General features: G+C 44.3%; 1 protein-coding gene across 1 annotated transcript in view; it reads left to right on the top strand.

Annotated features, from left to right (window-relative positions):
- MYO5C (myosin VC) overlaps nucleotides 1–18,332 on the top strand; it is an 82,904-nt gene that overhangs the window by 52,664 nt on the left and 11,908 nt on the right. Inside the window, exons 24-35 of the mRNA XM_081140080.1 lie at nucleotides 855–918; nucleotides 2,938–3,118; nucleotides 5,044–5,137; nucleotides 5,459–5,522; nucleotides 5,608–5,688; nucleotides 6,497–6,677; nucleotides 8,484–8,577; nucleotides 9,261–9,321; nucleotides 10,608–10,776; nucleotides 14,357–14,444; nucleotides 16,517–16,615; nucleotides 18,060–18,214. Coding sequence (XP_080996206.1) covers nucleotides 855–918; nucleotides 2,938–3,118; nucleotides 5,044–5,137; nucleotides 5,459–5,522; nucleotides 5,608–5,688; nucleotides 6,497–6,677; nucleotides 8,484–8,577; nucleotides 9,261–9,321; nucleotides 10,608–10,776; nucleotides 14,357–14,444; nucleotides 16,517–16,615; nucleotides 18,060–18,214 — 1,331 coding nt within the window. The remainder of the gene's footprint in view (nucleotides 1–854; nucleotides 919–2,937; nucleotides 3,119–5,043; nucleotides 5,138–5,458; nucleotides 5,523–5,607; nucleotides 5,689–6,496; nucleotides 6,678–8,483; nucleotides 8,578–9,260; nucleotides 9,322–10,607; nucleotides 10,777–14,356; nucleotides 14,445–16,516; nucleotides 16,616–18,059; nucleotides 18,215–18,332) is intronic.

Genomic DNA, 18,332 nt, shown 5'->3' with positions numbered 1-18,332 from the left:
TCGTCACTTCGTCCCTGGACTCCCCTCTGGGGCAGGGCTCATAAATGAGGCAGAATTAAGAGTGAGGTGTCAGCTAAGCACAAATAGGAACACCAGGCTTTGATGGGCTGCACCTGTCGTGTGTGGACATGTTGGGGACATGGGACTGTCATGGCCAGAGAATGTCCAGAACCCCAGTGACTGTTTCCTGATTGTCCGGTGCTCCCCTACCTTGTGCTTTGTGTTAGAGATCTCATATTTAAATGAAACAGCATCTTTTTTATATTTCTTCTTCCCCAAATGAAGACAGACACTTCATTATTTTCTTGGTTATCATGAATGACTGGTTCTCAGGGACACTTGGCAATTTCTGGAGACATCTTTGATTGTCACAACTGGAGCAGAGGTGCTACTGGCTTCTAGTGGGTAGAAGGGATGCTGCTTAGTATCCTGCAGAGCACAGGGCGCCCCTCCCCAGGATAAAGAATTACCTCGCTTAAAGTATCATAGTGCTGAGATTGAGAAACCCTATCAGAAACTGATCATTTTCCCCCCAAAAGGGTTTCTGTTTACTTTTAATAATATTTATCATCTCAAAACTAAATGCTTAATTTTAATCAAACAAATGGTATTCAGACCCATAAAAGTGCTATAAATAAAACAGTAGATTCCAACGTGACAAATTTGTGAGAATTATTATTTTGAACCCCCTATTCACCCATATTTCTAATTTATAAAAGTGAAAGTTACCCTCCACCCTATTAGTAGTAAATACTCGATGAGTGTTCCTGCGTTCTCACTTTCTTAAACAAGACATGAAACAACCGAGGCCTGGGGTTTGCAGGCCTATTTCAAAGAGCATTGCCTTTTCACAGGAAAAATGGACGACCTCACCAAGCAGCTCTTCCACGACGTGCAAAAAGAAGAACAGCAGAGAATGTATGAAGCCTGGTTTGCCTCATAGCGACTGCTGCTTTCTCTCTCTGCTGTTTCATATCTTGCTTCTCAGCTTGCAGACAGCAGATCCCAGACACAGGAGAGCAGGGTGTGCGTATTTATAGGAAGTGAAGACGTGGGGATCTGTGAGAGCCAAGGCCCACAGTGTGCACCTTTTAGACACGCCTTTCGTTCTGCAGTTGTGGGCAGGGGACCCTGGGAACTTTTGCTTTACCTTATTGCTAAGACAGTGAGAAGTCCAGAGACTGCCACCCCTTTCAACTTCCATCAAATCTCAGAAGTAAGATTATTGCCTAGGAAATAAACCAACCTCCCTTTCCCCACCTGTTATATCTGTTCATTTGATTCTTGGCCTAGACAATAAGGGATATAAAACCTTCACAAAAACTAAGGCAGCTCCCCATGACCTTGTACTGCACCAATCCTCCCTTCCCTATGTCAATATGAAACCCTTTGCTGATCTCCAAAGATTTCAGTCTCTGCTCCCTTCTCTTAAGGAGTCAACTGAAAGGTTTTAGATCTCAAAGTAGGGATGGGTGGCAGGGTGTTGGGGAGAGATGGAACGTTCATGACATTCAGGGTGCTGGGGGCAAGAAGGCTCAGGGCTGCCTGGGGTGGTAGGATATACAACTTTCTAGTGTAGGTAGTTAACAGGGGAGCCTGGGTCTGGGTGAGGAGGCAGGATGCCAAAAAGTTAGGGGAGGGAGTGTCACTGAAGATCTCTAAGAGCTAACAAAGTGTCTCATGATCCTGCATCAGTTTTAAAGTAGGAACATTTGACACTTTACCTTGAAAAATCTATTTTTCAATGAACTCTTAACTCTAGGAGAGGAGCTCAGTTTTTGGCACCTCACTGTGTATTGGGGCCACTTGGGAGTGATCGTTTCAAGCAGGGGGCTTGTAGAGCCAGCCTGAGGCTAGCTTTGAGCTCTTTGCAAACCTTATTTAGCCCTCACCTTTAATTTGGTCTGGTCCCTGGTCAGCTGATGGGGGAAGTCTTGGCCACAGTCACAACCCTTCAGAGATGCAAAGATGCCCACGGTCTGTGGGCACACACCCGCCTAGTTTAGGCTACAAATTTAAGATTATTTTTACATGTGACTACTGGCTGCAGTCTGCTTCTTCGAAGACATTTTGCTGACCTCTTAGGAGCACTGCAGGGCTTTTAAAAACCTGAAAGAGAAGTCTAAAATTTTGTTAATATCTATACAAGGAAATGAAACCAATTGGAACTGCGATTCTCTTCTTCGGGTTTTACCCTTTGTGCTGTAAAAGCAAGTCATAAAACCAACTGAGTTGACAGCTTAGCAAGTAGACTGATGACTCATAAACTCATAGAGCCCCAGGACTGCTTCAGTTTTAACTGGACCCCCATGGGCTGTGTTGGGCTGGTCTAGGTCATGTATCTCCAGTTATTTTCTTGGTCAATCTTCCCATAGTTAATTGAGCAACCGTATCACGAGGAATTAGATTTTCATGGACTTTGGGGCATCTGAATTTGCTGAAATTTGTTCTGGAATGTTTGAAGGACTGAACCCTTTGACATGTTAACTGACTGTACTAACTTGTTTAGGACCAAGCCAAACCCTTCCGTGATCCTTGGAAGTTGGCAGCAGCCAGGACTCAGCAGAGTGTGCCAAGGTCTTTGCTGAGGGAAGTGGCCCCTCCAAGGGGACCACATGAAACCAAGTGACTTTGGGATACAGCACCCCAACCACTGTTGAGTCTAAATTCAGCCTCCTATTTGTTTTCTCTGTGTGGGACCGTGGTAGAGCCACACTTCTCAGATCTGAAGGTGTAAGGAGCTTCCTTAACCAAAGGGGACAGGAAACAGTCAGCTAAAAATAAGGCCATTGTTTATTGGAACTGTCACAGTAGATTCTAATTAACTTGTCTCCTGCTTTCTGGAGTCTCCTCTTAGTTTCAAAGTGATGTATTGTTCTGATTCAGGGTAAAGACTTTAGAGACAATTCCGAATTATTTTTTCCTTTTGCTGCCTAGACTTCTTGAAAAAAGTTTTGAACTGAAAACACAAGACTATGAGAAGCAGATGTGCTCTTTGAGAGAAGAAATTAAAGCTCTCAAGGATGAGAAAGCGCAGCTGCAGCACCAGCTGGAGGAAGAGCAGGTCGCCTCGGATGGCTTAAAGGGGGAGGTGGCCCGGCTGAGCCAGCAAGCCAAGGTGGGAGCTTCTCACTTTCAGATGAGCTCTTTGGTTGAGTCAGTTCGCCTGCGAGGAGGAAGCAGATTCTCTTTCCCATGGGATCAGACTGCTAAAAGCAAGTGTGAAGGCCAAAAGCGAAAGGACACTGACTCCTTCAGCTCTTCCAAGTTTAAACCCCCATCCACCTTTGATTTAGCAATAATTGCTGTTCCTATTTTAAAGATCAGCTCTCTAACTTTTTTGAAATTATATTTACATAAAGTTACTCAAATATGCTGACCTAGAGAGTACGTCCAAATTAAATTATAAATGGACGTGAACTCTCATGCAATCCATCAGGTTGCTATATACCTATAAATACCTGCATTAAAATTATATGCTTACTGTCAGAATCTTTCGTTTTAAACTGTTATTAGAACATGATGCATGTTTGGACAATCAAGTCTAAACTGAAATTCCTTCCCTGCAAGAACACACAGACCTCTATGTTCTTAAATGCAAAACATTTTAGTGTAAGGTTGGAAAGCATTTAAGCTTCCACTAAATATGTGAAACATATGTTAGTAGAATATTTGTTGAGATTTTGCAGATATTCCCTGTGGTTGTCGAGGAGTAGCTATGCATGGTTCAGAAGAGCGCTAGGAATCACATTTGAGATGCCTCTGAACCTCGCAGCAGAGCTGTCCATACTCTCTGGGCCCTGGTCTCCTAGTACTTAAGGTGGGAGATGAGTCTGTGGGATCAGGAAGGACCACACAGTCCTAAGACTGCTTCACTATTAGCCGTCACGTCATATTGCCGTCCATCTGTGGGAGTCAGGTCCTCGGCTACAGGCTGTATCTTGGGAAATCGTGTGGCTGCACTTGGAGTGAGGCACCAATATTTGTCACTTACTTCCTCTTTGGTTACTAAAACTGTAGTCCAAACTCTCCAGTGAGGTGGAGATTAATCTTATTTGCAAAGAAAGCAAATCCATCATCATCAAGTTATATGTGTGATAATCCATCTATAACTAAATAAACTTAAGACTTGTAACAACGACTGAAACATTACAAAGATCAGGGCTTTCAGACTGGATAGTCCTGCCCCCCCTCCTCCGTCAACTTGCCATGTGACCCTGAACATGCCCTTTACCCTGTATGCGGCTTCAGTTTTCTAACCTATAATAGATCACTCTGCTCACCTTATGGGCCTGTTATAAGGAAGAGGTTGTGTATGTAAAGTGATCAGCAAATGTCAGTTTTATCTCCCTCCCCACCACCTGTAGACACAGGAGCAGTAGCCCTTAAACACTTAGACTAACTGAGAAAATACCAGCGGGGGCTTCGTCACCTCTAAATAGCTCCCACAGCTACAAAGGCACAAACCTGACATCCTTACTCAAGCCGAGCTCACAGGGTGAATAAAGGCAGAATACACCCTCCCCCCCACAATCAGGGCTGCCCCTCAGGGGACGTGGCTCATGCCCCATGGCTGCCCCTCAACTCCTAGGTGTGCCTGGCTCCGCCGCTGCACTGCTTCTAAACCTAGCTGGAGCCCAAACCCACACTTCCGAAGGTGGCCCTTGCCCACATCCTCACATCCAAGATTTCGTCACAGTGAAAGAAGATTAGCCCCTTCTATTTTCCTTCTCTCAACTCCCCTTCCTCCCTACCCCATCTAAGCTAGTAGTAAATTGTATTTTTTCCCCCCCTGTAACTAGGGAAATGGATTCCACTGATAAAAGCAAGTAGATCTGGGAATAATTAACAATATTTTGGGCAGTTAAACATGTTTCAAGGCTACACTGTATGTGTGGGCAGTGATGGTTTAAGAAGAGTTAAGCTTAGAAACTGCAGTGAAGATGCCCTTGCTGCTTTTTTTTTTACATTAATTCCCTTTGTCTGATATAAATTACAATAGCTGTTTTTTCTTCACCTGGTGTGGTCATTGCTGTGATCCAGACAATCTCTGAGTTTGAAAAGGAGATAGAGCTACTTCAAACACAGAAGCTCGACGTGGAAAAACACGTGCAGTCGCAAAAGCGGGAAATGAGAGGTAACAAAAATACGAGGCCCTGAGCCCGTGGGGTGCAGACTGAATTTATCATAGTGGCACTGCTAAGGCAATGTGTCCTTTGATTGGCATGAGGCTGGTTGGCTAGCTGGCTGGTTGGATATATGGCAAGCTGAATAGCTGGTTGGCTTCATAGCTAGTTGGTTGTTTGGGTAGCTGGTGGGTTAAATGGCTGTAAGTTCCTTAGCTGATGGGATGGTTCACTGGAGACTCTGGGAAGCTAGAAAACTGGTCCCTAGAAAGGGAACAGAAGAGAAATCAGGCAAGAATGTAACTTATACCAGCTCTGCCTTTTTCTCGCAGAAAAAATGTCAGAGGTGACCAAGCAACTTCTTGAAAGCTATGACATTGCAGATGTGAGAAGCAGGTAATCATTTTTGCATTATCAGACATTTAGAAACATGTAACACATGAGAGAGATGGTAGATTTTCTTACCCTCCTTGTTTTCCAGGCTGTCTGTGGAAGATTTGGAACATTTAAATGAAGATGGAGAACTTTGGTTTGCTTATGAAGGATTAAAGAAAGCAACCCGGTGAGAAATGCCCCCCAGGGGTTCTTACCCCCCACCCCCGAGATAATAGACTATTGGAAAGTCATGATAATCACTGGAAATATTTCTTTGAGAATTAAGTAATTGGTAATGAAGAATACTCTTTATGGGATAAAATGCTGGGTAATAAAACTCATAACCTATACAGGGAAAACTGATTATATCAAATAAGATAGCTAATGTTGCTGTAGATAAATAGGCATGTGTAAATTTAAGGAGCTTGCTACTTTTTTTTTTTACATTAATAAACTTCATTTTTTAGAGCGGTGTTAGGTTTCCAGCAAAATTGAGCATTTCTCATATATCTCCAGCCCCCACACATACTCAGCCATTATCAACACGTCCCAGCAGAGGTTTCATTTGTTAAAACTGATGAACGTGCACTGACACATCATTATCACTCATGGTCCGCAGGTTACATTAAGGTTCACTCTTGATGTTGTATATTCTATTGGTTTTAACAAACGTGTAATGACATGTGTCTTTACCATTGCTGCCTCACGCAGAACGTATTTTTAACTATTAGAGTAAAAATGTGATTTTAATAATGCCTAAAATAATATTTCTTATTAACTGCATGTTAACACCACAGAATGCTTCCTAACTAGCTAGAAGGATTTTATAACTCTACGTTCCTAATTCCATAGCCTGTAACGTATACACATAAGTAAACTTTCTGTACTTAGCGCAGGGCTCCAGTTGTGGGTTTTCATAGTTGCTGCAGGTGCCCACACTCACAGCACAGCAGCGTGAAGACCATGTGGCTAATTTCTGGCCCCTCCTCTAACAGCGTTTTGGAGAGCCATTTCCAGTCCCAGAAGGATTGCTATGAAAAGGAGATTGAAGCTTTGAACTTCAAAGTGGTGCATCTAAGTCAAGAAATAAACCACCTGCAGAAATTATTTAGAGAAGAGAATGACATCAATGAAAGTATTCGTCATGAAGTTACCAGGCTAACGTCAGAAAACATGGTATGGCCCTCGCTGGCTTGGCTCAGTGGTTAGAGCGTTGGCCTGCCGACTGAAGGGTCCCGGGTTCAGTTCTGGCCAAGGGCATGTACCTTGGTTGCAGGCTGGGTCCCCAGGCCCAGGTCATGGCACATATGGGAGGCAACAAATCGATGTGTCTCTCTCACATGGATGTTTCTCTCTCTCTCTCTCTCTCCCTCCCTCCCTCCCTTCCACTCTCTGTGAAAAGCGATGGTGGGGGCGAAAATACCCTCAGGTGAGGAAAGAAAGAAAACAGAGTGGTCTCAGCCATGGGCGCTGGTTGTGGCTGCTGTTCTAGAGATGTTCTTCGTTGGAGTAATACTCAGTTTCTTGGCAATAGAACAGTGCATCAGACTTACGTTTTCTAGGAGTGAAATACTTGAGTCAGAAGAGAAACTATTAAATTACCCCAGGCTGGAGAGCACTTCGATTTGAGAGTGTTTTTTCCTCATAGGATAGGCCCAGATTCTCTGTGTGTGTGTATGTGTGTGTGTGTAAATCTATGTTTTTTAAATCTAGCCCTAACCCCTTGGAAAGTGACCAAAAAACCCACATTAAGGTAAAAGAAAACTCTTAAGAGGGTCGTGCGTTCAAGTCAGTCTCCACTCATGCTTATCTCACCTTTTCAGAGGCCTCCCCCTTCCCTGATGCCCGCTATTTCCCACGGGCATATTTTACATGTCTCATCCTTTCTCCTAACTCGTGCCTACTGGCATGGAGAAAGGCTTTAGAAATCTCCCTCAAAACATAACCCTTTCTTGGCCCCACATCCCCTGCAGCCACCACCCCATTTCTGTGGGGTGTTGCCAGACTTCTCAATGGCCATCCAGCTGTGATCTCTCCACTCACCTCCCATTTGCTCTATGGCCACCCCATTTTGCCATGTGCCCCTGCCACTAACGAGTCTGTCTGCATCGAGCTGAGCACATAGGATTCATTTTCACCCTCATCTGTGTCTCTCAACAACATTTGATGACTTAATCGTTCCCTCCCTTCCTTACTGTGCGGTGGCTCCCAGGACACCCCCTTCCCTAGGTTTCTCAGCCGCTTCAGGGCCGCCCCTTCTTGGCTTCTTCACTGCCCCCTCCTCCTCTCTAACTGGAACTGCTGGATGGCTCAGGTCTGCCTCAGTGGATGAGGAGCTGTGGCCCTGGCACAGCAGAAACGTGTATTCCTCATTTGAACTTTAGAAGCGTGGGTGTTTTTATAAACTTGGACAACAGAAAAACCGTTTCCACCTGCCTGAGGGTGGAGGTGGTGGACATTGAAAAAACTATACAGGTCAACAAGGGCAAAGGACTGAGTAACGTACTGATGATTCCAGACCCCCACTCACCGAGCCGGCCTGGACTTCAGAGGGCACAGTGCAGCATCCTCGAGGTGGTTCTCCTGCTCCTGGCTGAGGCGACGAGGCCTGGGTCTGGACCCGAGGCTGGCTGCCGCTTCCTCACGGCCCCCTCCCTCAGCCCAGCTAGAATCCTCACGCTGCCCCTCCCCAGACACTACCGCCCTCTCTCCAGGAGGGTCAGTGATGTGGGCACTGTGGCTGTGTGAGAGCTGCTTCCCCTGAAAGTGCTGGTATTTCTTATGATTCTATAGGTCTTGAGGTAAAAAATCATAATAGCAATCGAGCCTAATGTCTGCCGGCCTTCTTACACAGCTTCCTGGATGTCTGTTCTGTGGGGTTAAACACCTCGACAGTTTAGTTTGCTTCTGGCTAGCTCTGAGGTTTTAAAGTTCATAGATGAAAGTATTTTATATTCTAATATTTCTGATCCTTCTCTAAAGATGATCCCAGACTTTAAACAGCAAATTTCAGAACTGGAGAAACAGAAGCAAGATCTTGAAATCCGCCTGAATGAGCAAACTGAAAACATGAAAGGTAAGCGTACCCTTATAGACCTGCTTTCAGAAAACAGTTTCCTCCATGCAGGAAATGACAGAAAGTCATCGTACCCATGTTCTCAAACTGACTTTCCCTGGGGCCAGGCTTAATATGTGAGAAGTGGGCTGGGTGGAGGGTGCTATAAGGTATATGGTCATTGAAAGGGGGAAGTTGCCTACAAGCTCTGGTGATTGGTGCCAAGTGGGAGTGCAGGTCCCAGTGTTGCTCAATAGTCCTGCTTTTATTTTTTATTTATTTTTTTTTTTTAAATATATCTTTATTGATTTCAGAGAGAAGAAAAGAGAGGGAGAGAGAGAGATAGAAACATCAATGATGAGAGAGTCATTGATCGAGCCCACAACCCGGGCATGTGCCCTGACCAGGAATCGAACCCCGATCGCCTGGATCCTAGGTCGACGCTCAACCGCTGAGCCACACCCGGCTGGGCAATAGTCCTGCTTTTAAAGAGAAGCCATTTTTATGTGAAATAAAAAATTTTATTGAACTATCACAACTTTTCAATAATGGCTTAAAAATATTTTAAACATTGTTTACATCAAACAAAACCAAGTCTCTACCTGGATACAGCTTAGGACCCATGACAACCATAAATAGGACCAAGCCCAAGTCAGAATCCAGTTATATCGCCCCCAAAGTACTGATAGTTCTTCTCACTGTAGGAAAACTAGAAGAATTATCTAACCAGTTGAATCGCAATCGAGAAGAAGGAATGCAAAGAAAGTAAGTGTTGACATGTGTTACCTCACGTTCATGCTTACGTCATGCTTTTCTTTCCTGAAACTGTGGGAGATACCAAGATATGCTATTAAGCTAAAAAAGCAAGGTACTAATTAAGGTATATATTAGCATTCAAATATGAAGAAAAGGATGCATGTGTGCACACACACATACACACAGACACACACTTGTGTGGGAGAATGTACAAGAAACAAAACAAACAAGACATTGTTGCCTCCAGGGAGGGTAGCTGGGTGGCTGATACACAGCGGAGGGGAGGAGACTGACTTTTCACTGTATGCACTTTTAAGCCCTTAGAATATTATATCACGTGGACATGGATTGTTCAGAATGTTAATTTAAAAAGTGATTGTGTGAGAGAGGACATATTTTCTCATAGCAGATCATTTAGGGTCAAGCTTAAAATCCCTGTTGATAGAGAATCTTCACTGATAAGCCCCTCAGATTTATATCCTGACCAGCAGAGCCTCTGCCTGGTGCCCTAGAGGAGCCTTGTGAGGACAGTGTTCTGTTAGCTGCCAGCTGGTTCAGACACTTAATTTTCAGAGCAATAAATGGACAGTACGGCCCAGAGAGCATTTTTTAGTCATGTGACTTCATTGGTAGGATTAGGATGAAATGAGTGCCCAAACATTAGGAAAGTGATGAAGCACCATTTGGGAACTCTTTTTTTTTTTTTAATTTATTTATTTTTCAATTATAGTTGACATACAATATTATATTAGTTTTAGGTGTACAACATAGTGATTAGTCATTTATAAACCCCGATAAATCTAGTGACCACCTAACGACATACATGGTTATTACAATATTATTCACTATATTCCCTATGCTGTACTTTACTCCCGTGACTATTCTGTAACTCTCTTGATGAGCTCCCTCTTTTCCTCTGATTCCTGGCTTTTTGAGTGTCTGGTCTCCAGGCTGTTTACAAAGAAGATAACCGTCAAGCTTTTGGTCATAAGGGTGTGAGTGGGTGCTGATGTCCCTTGGAAGCAGTCAGGGGTTTAAGTGTAGGTGTAGGTGAGGTGGGAGTGAGAATCTTTTGCAGGTTAATGAGATGGGAGCAGTCCATAGACAATTTTATACCCCAGTCCTGGTCTCTTCCCACCCCCTTCAAGGACTCCCTTATTCAGGTACTGTTTACTTTACACATAAATTGGCCAAAGTATTTTTCTGTCTTTGGAAATAGTAGTGCTTGTTATGACAATGAGTGACTTCTTCATGATGGTCAAACTGATACCAAACTTCCTCTCTCCTTTTCTCAGGACCATAGAAGCCCCAAATGAAATACACACCAAAGAGAAAGAGAATCTGGTTGGTAAGATTCAAGACATGCAGGAGGCCAGTGAGCACTCGAAGAAACAGTTTGAAACTGAAAGTGAAGTGGAGAGCAGCTTCCAGCAGGAAGCATCCCGGCTCACTATGGAAAACAGGGTGCGGAGTTTACTAAATTGTTGATAAATGACTGCCTGCCTGTGTGCAGACGTCACAGAAAGGGGGACAGGCCACCTAAAGCATACGACGAACAGCTTTAGACCAAAGCCACAGTCAGAACACTTTGTTTCCTATTACAAAAAATAGGTGGTCTCTGAGGCTGAGCCCACTGCCGGGGAGGCTCAGGGCTTCCGGGGAAGTGCCTGATAGTGAAGGGAGGTGGAAGGATTGATGAAGGGTGCAGTGGTCCTGAGCACTGTCCCGTGGGCGGCACCCATCTGCGTTGACAGTACCCATGTGTTCTCCTGGGGGTATGTCCTTCCTACAAATTTCATAGTAAAAATGTTCTATGAAATGATCATGGTAGTAGTAGACAGCAGACTTTAAATCATTAAAGTCTTCATCAAATTGAAAAGGCCCTTGTCAAAATGAAATTTGGCAACTCTATGTTAGTCCCCAGTACTTCTTTTGAAATTTTATTGGTGTGTGAAACCTACAAGACTGAGAAGCACCAAAGTAGCAGGTAGAGTGCTTTCCTGGGGGCTGGAAACTCTCAGGCGCCATCCTGGCCTGGAAGCCTCTAAGACTGTGACCAGGGGAGGGCTCACCAGGGCAGTGGGCAGCTGGACAAGCCCACAGACTCTGCTCCCCATTGTCAGGGCCTCCCATTTTCTGTCTCACAGGAAAACCATCATAGAGTAAAATTGTATTTTATAGTGTCCGGATTTCATTTTGAAGAGTAGTTCTATCTAAAAAGAGGAATCCAGGAATTTAATATTTAACAGGAAGTAACAGTTTCCAGTCAGGGGCACCCAGATGGTGGCCATCTCTTTTCAGGGGGATACAACTTCCTCAGAGAATAGGCTCCTCAAATCACACCAAATAAACAGCTGTCCATTGAACATGTGTGAGAGGCCATCCTACTGGCCTACGTTTCCCTGAGGTCTCAATTGGGGCCAATGGTATTGTGGGCAGGTCACGTATATGTTGCACATCTTGTCCCGTGTGAATGAACTGTCATTCCCTAGCTGTGAGTGTGTGGTCCTGGGCATGTGTCAGTCCCTAATTGTGTGGGATTTGTGTTTGTTTCTGATGCTCCAGGAACAGTGAGATCCCACTCAGTGCCCCTTCTCAGGAGCCCCCCATGTGTGGCTCTGTTCTTAGATAGGGATGGGCCACCCCTGCTGATTCTACAATGCACTGAGCTGGAGAACAGTTATATCTATGTGTGCGTTTTTTGGTTTTGGTTTTAAATTTTTTTTATATGTCTTTATTGATTTTAGAGACAGGGAGAGGGAGAGAGATAGAAACATCAATGGTAAGAGTCATTGATCGGCTGCCTCCTGCACGTCCCCCTCTGGGGGTCAAGCCCGAAACCTGGGCATGTACCCTGACCTGGAATTGAACCTTGATCTCCTGGATCATGGTTTGTCACTCAGCTGCTGAGCCACGCCAGCTGGGCTGCCTACATGTTTTATATCTACATGTTCATTCCAACAAACTACTCCTAAACCAATGAGGAGCCTCAGTGTTACAAATGAACAGATGAATTTGCCACAAAGGAATATAATTCCTGTATGTTAGGTGGTAAATTTTACCCACAAGTGAGGGTTAACTGTATTAGTTTCCTAGAGCTCCCATAACAAATTGTTGCAAACTGGGTGGCTTAAAATGATAAAAATTTGTTCTCTCATACTTGTAGAGGCCTGAAGTCCAAACTCAAAGTGTTGGCACAGCCACACTCCTCCAGAGTCTCTAGAGGAGACGACTTCCTTGCCCCTTCCAGCTCCTGGTGACACCTGACATTCCTTGGTTTGTGACAGCATAACACCAGTCTCTGCTGTATTTGCATATGGCCTCCCCTCTGCATGTCTCTATGTGTCTTACTCTCTGTTACAAGGACAGTCTCATTGGATTTGGAGCCCACCCTAATCTAGTGATATCATATTGATCCTTGGTTTAGTTAAAACTGCAAAGACCCTATTTCCAAATAAGGTCACATTCAGGGGCTTTACATGGACATGAATTTTGAGGGAACACTATTTAATCCCATATGTGATCCTTTGAGTCAAAGAAAATCTTTATTAAAAAAGAAATAATAAAAAAACTTTTAGTGCTCATCTCACTATCAAAGAAATTCAAAATTAAAACTAGATATTTTTGCCTCTCAAATAATAGAGATGTTATGGTGCTGGTGAGAGTGTCTTGCGGTGGGCACTGCCATACGTGGTTTCTGGGAATATAAACTGGTGTAAACTTTCTCAGGAAATATATTCCCTTTGACTCAGTAATGCAAACTCTAAGATTCTATTCCTAGGAGTAGTCAGATATGTGGACAAAGATTTTTGTGCAGAGTGTTCATAATGCTATTAATCATAACAAAAAAGGGGGGGATAAAGTGAATGTCCAGGAATAGTGGGTAGGTTAAATAATTGTATATTATATGACATCCATTAAAATGATGGTTTGGGTATATTATCAGACATGGGGAAATGTCTGCAATATAATTAGAGAAAAATAAAGTCTATAAAACTTCATATGCAGTATGATCCCAATTTTATAAAACATGTATGTGCCGTATTAGAAAAAAAAGAAAGGAATGAAATAAAATGAAATGTGAGCTGTGCTTTCCTCCAGATTATAGATTGATGGGTGACTTTTTAATTTTTAGACATATAATAGGATAGGCTCAAATTAGAGAGAAGACACTATATCCACATCCCCACTTGAAAGGCCAGATAAAATTCTGAAGGTGTTTAGCCAGGGACACGGACCGTAGCAGGGGAGAGGTGGCCACAGGGTAGAAAGAGCACAGTTTCCCTTTGCCCCAGGAGTCCCAGAGGGCACAGGACAGCAGGGACTCTGCATGGTGGACATTGCTGAACTGGAGGAGCCTGAATCCTTCCTGTGCCAAAGCCCTTGGGATTCAGGAAGAACCTAAACATTCTTGGCCCTTTATAGGGAATCTTTATAGGAATCCTGGACTCTCCCAGTTCTTGGGCCAAATCAGCCTGGGCAAGGCTACTCCTTTTCAGAAGGAAGGGCAAAGCCAACCCCAGTCTCTGAAGAGCTTCTCTGCCTCCAGCTTCTGACATTCAGAGTGCTTATTTCCGCACATTCGTACTTTTTAGTTATTTACAGTGGGCGTCACTTTATTAAGGGGAAAATAGATCAAGATGAGTGTGGTCTATCCACACAATAGGATATTATTCAGTCACACCAAGGAATGAAGTACTGATACAAGCTGTGTCATGGATAAACCTTGAAAATGTTGTGCTAAACGCAGGAGGCCAGACACAAAGTTATACAGAGACAAAAAGTAGATTCGTGGTTGCCAGGAGCTGGAAGGGAATGGGAGACTAGGGTTTGGCGGCTAAAGTTACAGGCTTCTTTTTGGTAAGATGAAAATGTCCTGGAATTGGATAATGGTGATGATTACACACAGACTATATAAAAACCATTGAGTTGTATAGTAAACTTTAAACTGTATGAATTCACAAAATATATAAATTTATGTATTACCAAAATACAAATTTAGATGCTTCTAAGCTAATGTCCTTTTTTCTTTTGATCTCTGTAGGATCTCGAAGAAGAGTTAGACATGAAGGACAGAGTGATTAAAAAGCTACAAGATCAAGTCAAGAGTCTAACTAAGACAATTGGAAAAGGTAGGAAAAATAACATTCACTTTCTTATTTCTTGAACTTTCAGCTAAGGTCAACATGCGTTGTTGAAGTGTTTATTTTTTGATGTGGCCCAAAGTCTTTGAAATCTAAAGAAATGATTCTCAACTGGTGGGGTTTGGGGCTCAGTGATGGCTAATGGAAAGAAAGATCCTTTGAGGGAGGCAGATAACTCACCACCCCTAAGATAATACCATGTCTGTCCTTCCCAACCCCTCATTGTGTCCCCGTTGTTGGAATGGATGAATGCACTGCCATCTCTGGATAAGGACTTCCAAAATGTACCTCCCACTCCTCACCTCTTTTCCAGAGTCTCAGTCCCTTTTGCCTCTAAAATTACCTGCTTTGCCTTTCTGTGATCACCTCCAGTTCAATATGTCTGAAGTGGAATGCATCAGCTTCCCTTCCTGTATTGGTTATCTATTGCCATATAACAAATTACTCTAAATTTAGCAACTTAAAACAACAAACACTGTGTGTTGCTACGCCCAGTCTCTGAGGGTCAAGAATCCAGAAGCAGCTTAGCTTGGTGCTTCTGGCTCTGAGTCGCAGTCAAGTCGTCAACTGGGACACAGTCATCTGAAGGCTTAACTGGGGCTGGAGGATCTGCTTCCAAGCTCATTCACACAGCTGTTGGCAGGAAGGCAGTATCTCTTGAACACTGCATAGGTGGCATTGGCTTCCAGGCTTCCTGCAAAGAATATGCCCAGATATAAGTCGTCACACTCGAGAATCCCCAAGGTCTGCTGTCCTTATCGGATACTTCTGCTTCGTTTATTGTTCTTCCTGGTCCAGATGTAATTTACCAATCAGAGGTCATGCTTATCATAAATAGTGTTGCTTAGTAAAACAGTTGACACTCTACCTTTATCAGTCTCTGGAGGAACAGAGCTAGTAAGTGAAAAGAGAAATTCTCATGCAGTAGGAAGAGAGTTCTGGAACGTTATCTGCAACTACCTTCTTTTTCATCCACCAAAGGCTACTCACTTTTCTTGGCCCAGCTGGAGTGCTACCTCCTTTAAGAAGCATTTTCAACAGTTCCAGTTCACCTTGTGTGAATTCTTATGACCCCTGTATTAATTTCCTATGGCTGCTGTAACATCACCACAAAATTAGTTACTTAATAGAACACAGACTTATTCTTTTACAGCCCTGGAAGTCAGAAGTCCAGAATGGTTTTCACTGTGCTAAAATCAAATGTCGGCTGGGCGGCATTCCTTCTGGAGCCTTCAGGGGAGAATCCATTCCCTGGCCTTTTCCAGCTTCTAGACGCCACCCACATTCCTTGGCTTGTGCGCCCCTTCCTCCATCTTCAAAATCAGCAGCATAGCATCTCTGAAATCTTTCTGACTCTCTAACTTATGCTTCTGTCATCACACCTCCTTCTCTCAAACTTAGTTACTTAAACAAAGGGAGAGGGAAAGAGGGAGGTAGAAACATCAATGATGAGAGAGTCATTAATCAGCTGCCTCCTGCACACCCCCTGCTGGGGATCGAGCCCACAACCCGGGCATGTGCCCTGACCAGGAATCGAACCTCAATCTCCTGGATCATAGGTTGATGCTCAACCACTGAGGCATGCCAGCCGGACAAAATTTTTTGTTGTTTTAAGTCACTAAGTTTGTGTTAACTTGTTACAGCACATAAGACACTAATACAGTCCCCTCAGGGTCATGCAGTTTGGTACTTTGCACACCAAATGTTTCATGAATCTTGCTTCCTTGACTAGAAGGAAGCAAGATCTTGAAGACAGGAGCTACATCTTGGATCACTTTCACATCCCAAGAGTGCTAGATGCGTACCAGGCGCTCATAAGGATTTCTCTAAGGATGACTCAGCCTTTTCAGCAGCAGCTATACTCACTGATATACTCACAGATGAGAATCACTACCAGAAGAAATTCTTCAGCATTCAAGAAAATTTCCATTTATCTGAAATCCCCAGAAGTTCATGTGCAAACCAGTCAGAATGGGATAGAAGGAGATAGAATAGTCCCATTATAAAGCCTATGGAAGTTGTTTTTGTATCTTTAACTGATTGTTTACGTCTGTCTACAGCCAATGATGGGCACTTGTCCTCGGGGCCCAAGGAGTACCTCGGAATGCTGGAGTACAAGACCGAAGATGAGGACAAGCTCATTCGAAACCTCATTCTTGGTAGTGAAGCCTGGAACTCTGAATGTTTGCTTTATCTTTAAGGATGCGAACATCAGGCACTGCCACAGTCCGGGCAGTCACTTCTCTTCCTTTATTGCTTCTTGCCCCAGCCCAGAGTTTCTCAGCCTCAGCCATGTTGACCAGATAATTCTTTGTTAGGGGGCACTTTGCATTGTAGGATATTGAGCAGCATCCTTGGCTTAGCCAGTAACAACTTCTAGTCATGACAATAAAAATTATCTCCAGACATTGCCAAATGCCCCCTGGGGGTACATTGCCCACAGCTGAGAAGCACTGTCCTAACCCCCTCCCAAGTCTAATCATATGGCCTGGATAGAAGACACATCTCCACAGCTTTGGGCCTTACACAGGATCCATGGTGGGAATGAGTGTGGCTCCTGTGCTCTGACTCCTGCTGAAAAAGTTATTTGCTGGCAATATGAGTGGGGGTTCCCAGCAACACCTCAGTTATAGGAATGTCCCATGTGTACGCTCAAGGGTTGGTGGTCTTAGCACCAATGGGACTAGACTGTCTTCACCATGAAAACCACATGCCTCTTTATCAACTGGTCCCAAGATCGCAAAGCAGAAAGCCGATGTGTACTTACTTCCTCTTTGTCTAAGTGACCCCCTCAGAGCCAGGAGCACCCTTACCTTTTCCTTTCCATCCTCACCAGTGAACAACTTTAGGGCCTCTTTTTTGTTTGTTTTTTGTTTTTTTTTGTGTTTTTTTTTTTAAATATATCTTTATTGATTTCAGAGAGAGGAAGGGAGAGGGAGGGAGAGAGAGAGAAACATCAATGATGAGAGAGTCATTGATCGAGCCCGCAACCCGGGCATGTGCCCTGACCGGGAATCGAACCCTGACCGCCTGGATCCTAGGCCGATGCTCAACCGCTGAGCCACGCCCGGCCGGGCAGGGCCTCTTTTTTGTTCCCCAGTTGCCATGCAGCCATGGGAAGGTTTTTGTTTGCTTATCTTAATTTGTTCTGGAAAGTTTCTCTCTCCTCTTCACTCCATCTGTCTCCCCACCATTCTCTCCTCTCCAAGGCCTGCAAGGTCTCCTCTGCGGGACTGTTGTGCTCCTGTTTCCAGATCCAAGACAGGTGCATGTGATCGCTGAGATCGTGTTGCACCCTCATCATAAAGGCTGGGGTGGGGACGCTTGGAACTGCAGTTCCTCTCTTACCCTGGAGATCTGAGATCCAGGGTCTCCACATCAGGGGAAAGATACTTTGCAAATGAGAAGTAAGAAGGTAGCACCTGAACATTTTTGCCAAAAGAAGAGCCAAACTGAATTCCTCAGAGAGAAAGATACCCCTGTGCATTCAGGCATTGTTGCATTGGATACAGAAAAGCAGACATCCCCCGGCCCATAGTCAGAGGTTCCTTAGGGGGAGAGCGGGCCACCAGCAGTCATCCTCATGCACTCTTTCTGCCGCAGACCTGAAGCCCCGCGGTGTGGTGGTGAACATGATCCCCGGGCTGCCGGCTCACATCCTGTTCATGTGTGTGCGCTACGCAGACTCCCTCAATGACGCCAACATGCTCAAGTCCCTCATGAACAGCGCTATTAATGGCATCAAGCAGGTGGTGAAGGTAGGAACTGCCTTTGACATTGGCCCTTGGAATTACAGGTACTTCAGGAACATCTATAGAACGACCAGATGCCCGTCCTTCACCTCCAGGCTTTGGTGAACCACAGGATTCCTCCAAC

The sequence above is a fragment of the Miniopterus schreibersii genome (assembly GCF_964146895.1).
Source record: "Miniopterus schreibersii genome assembly, chromosome: 1".
Lineage (NCBI taxonomy): Eukaryota > Metazoa > Chordata > Mammalia > Chiroptera > Miniopteridae > Miniopterus > Miniopterus schreibersii.
This window is presented reverse-complemented; position numbering and strand designations above follow the sequence as displayed.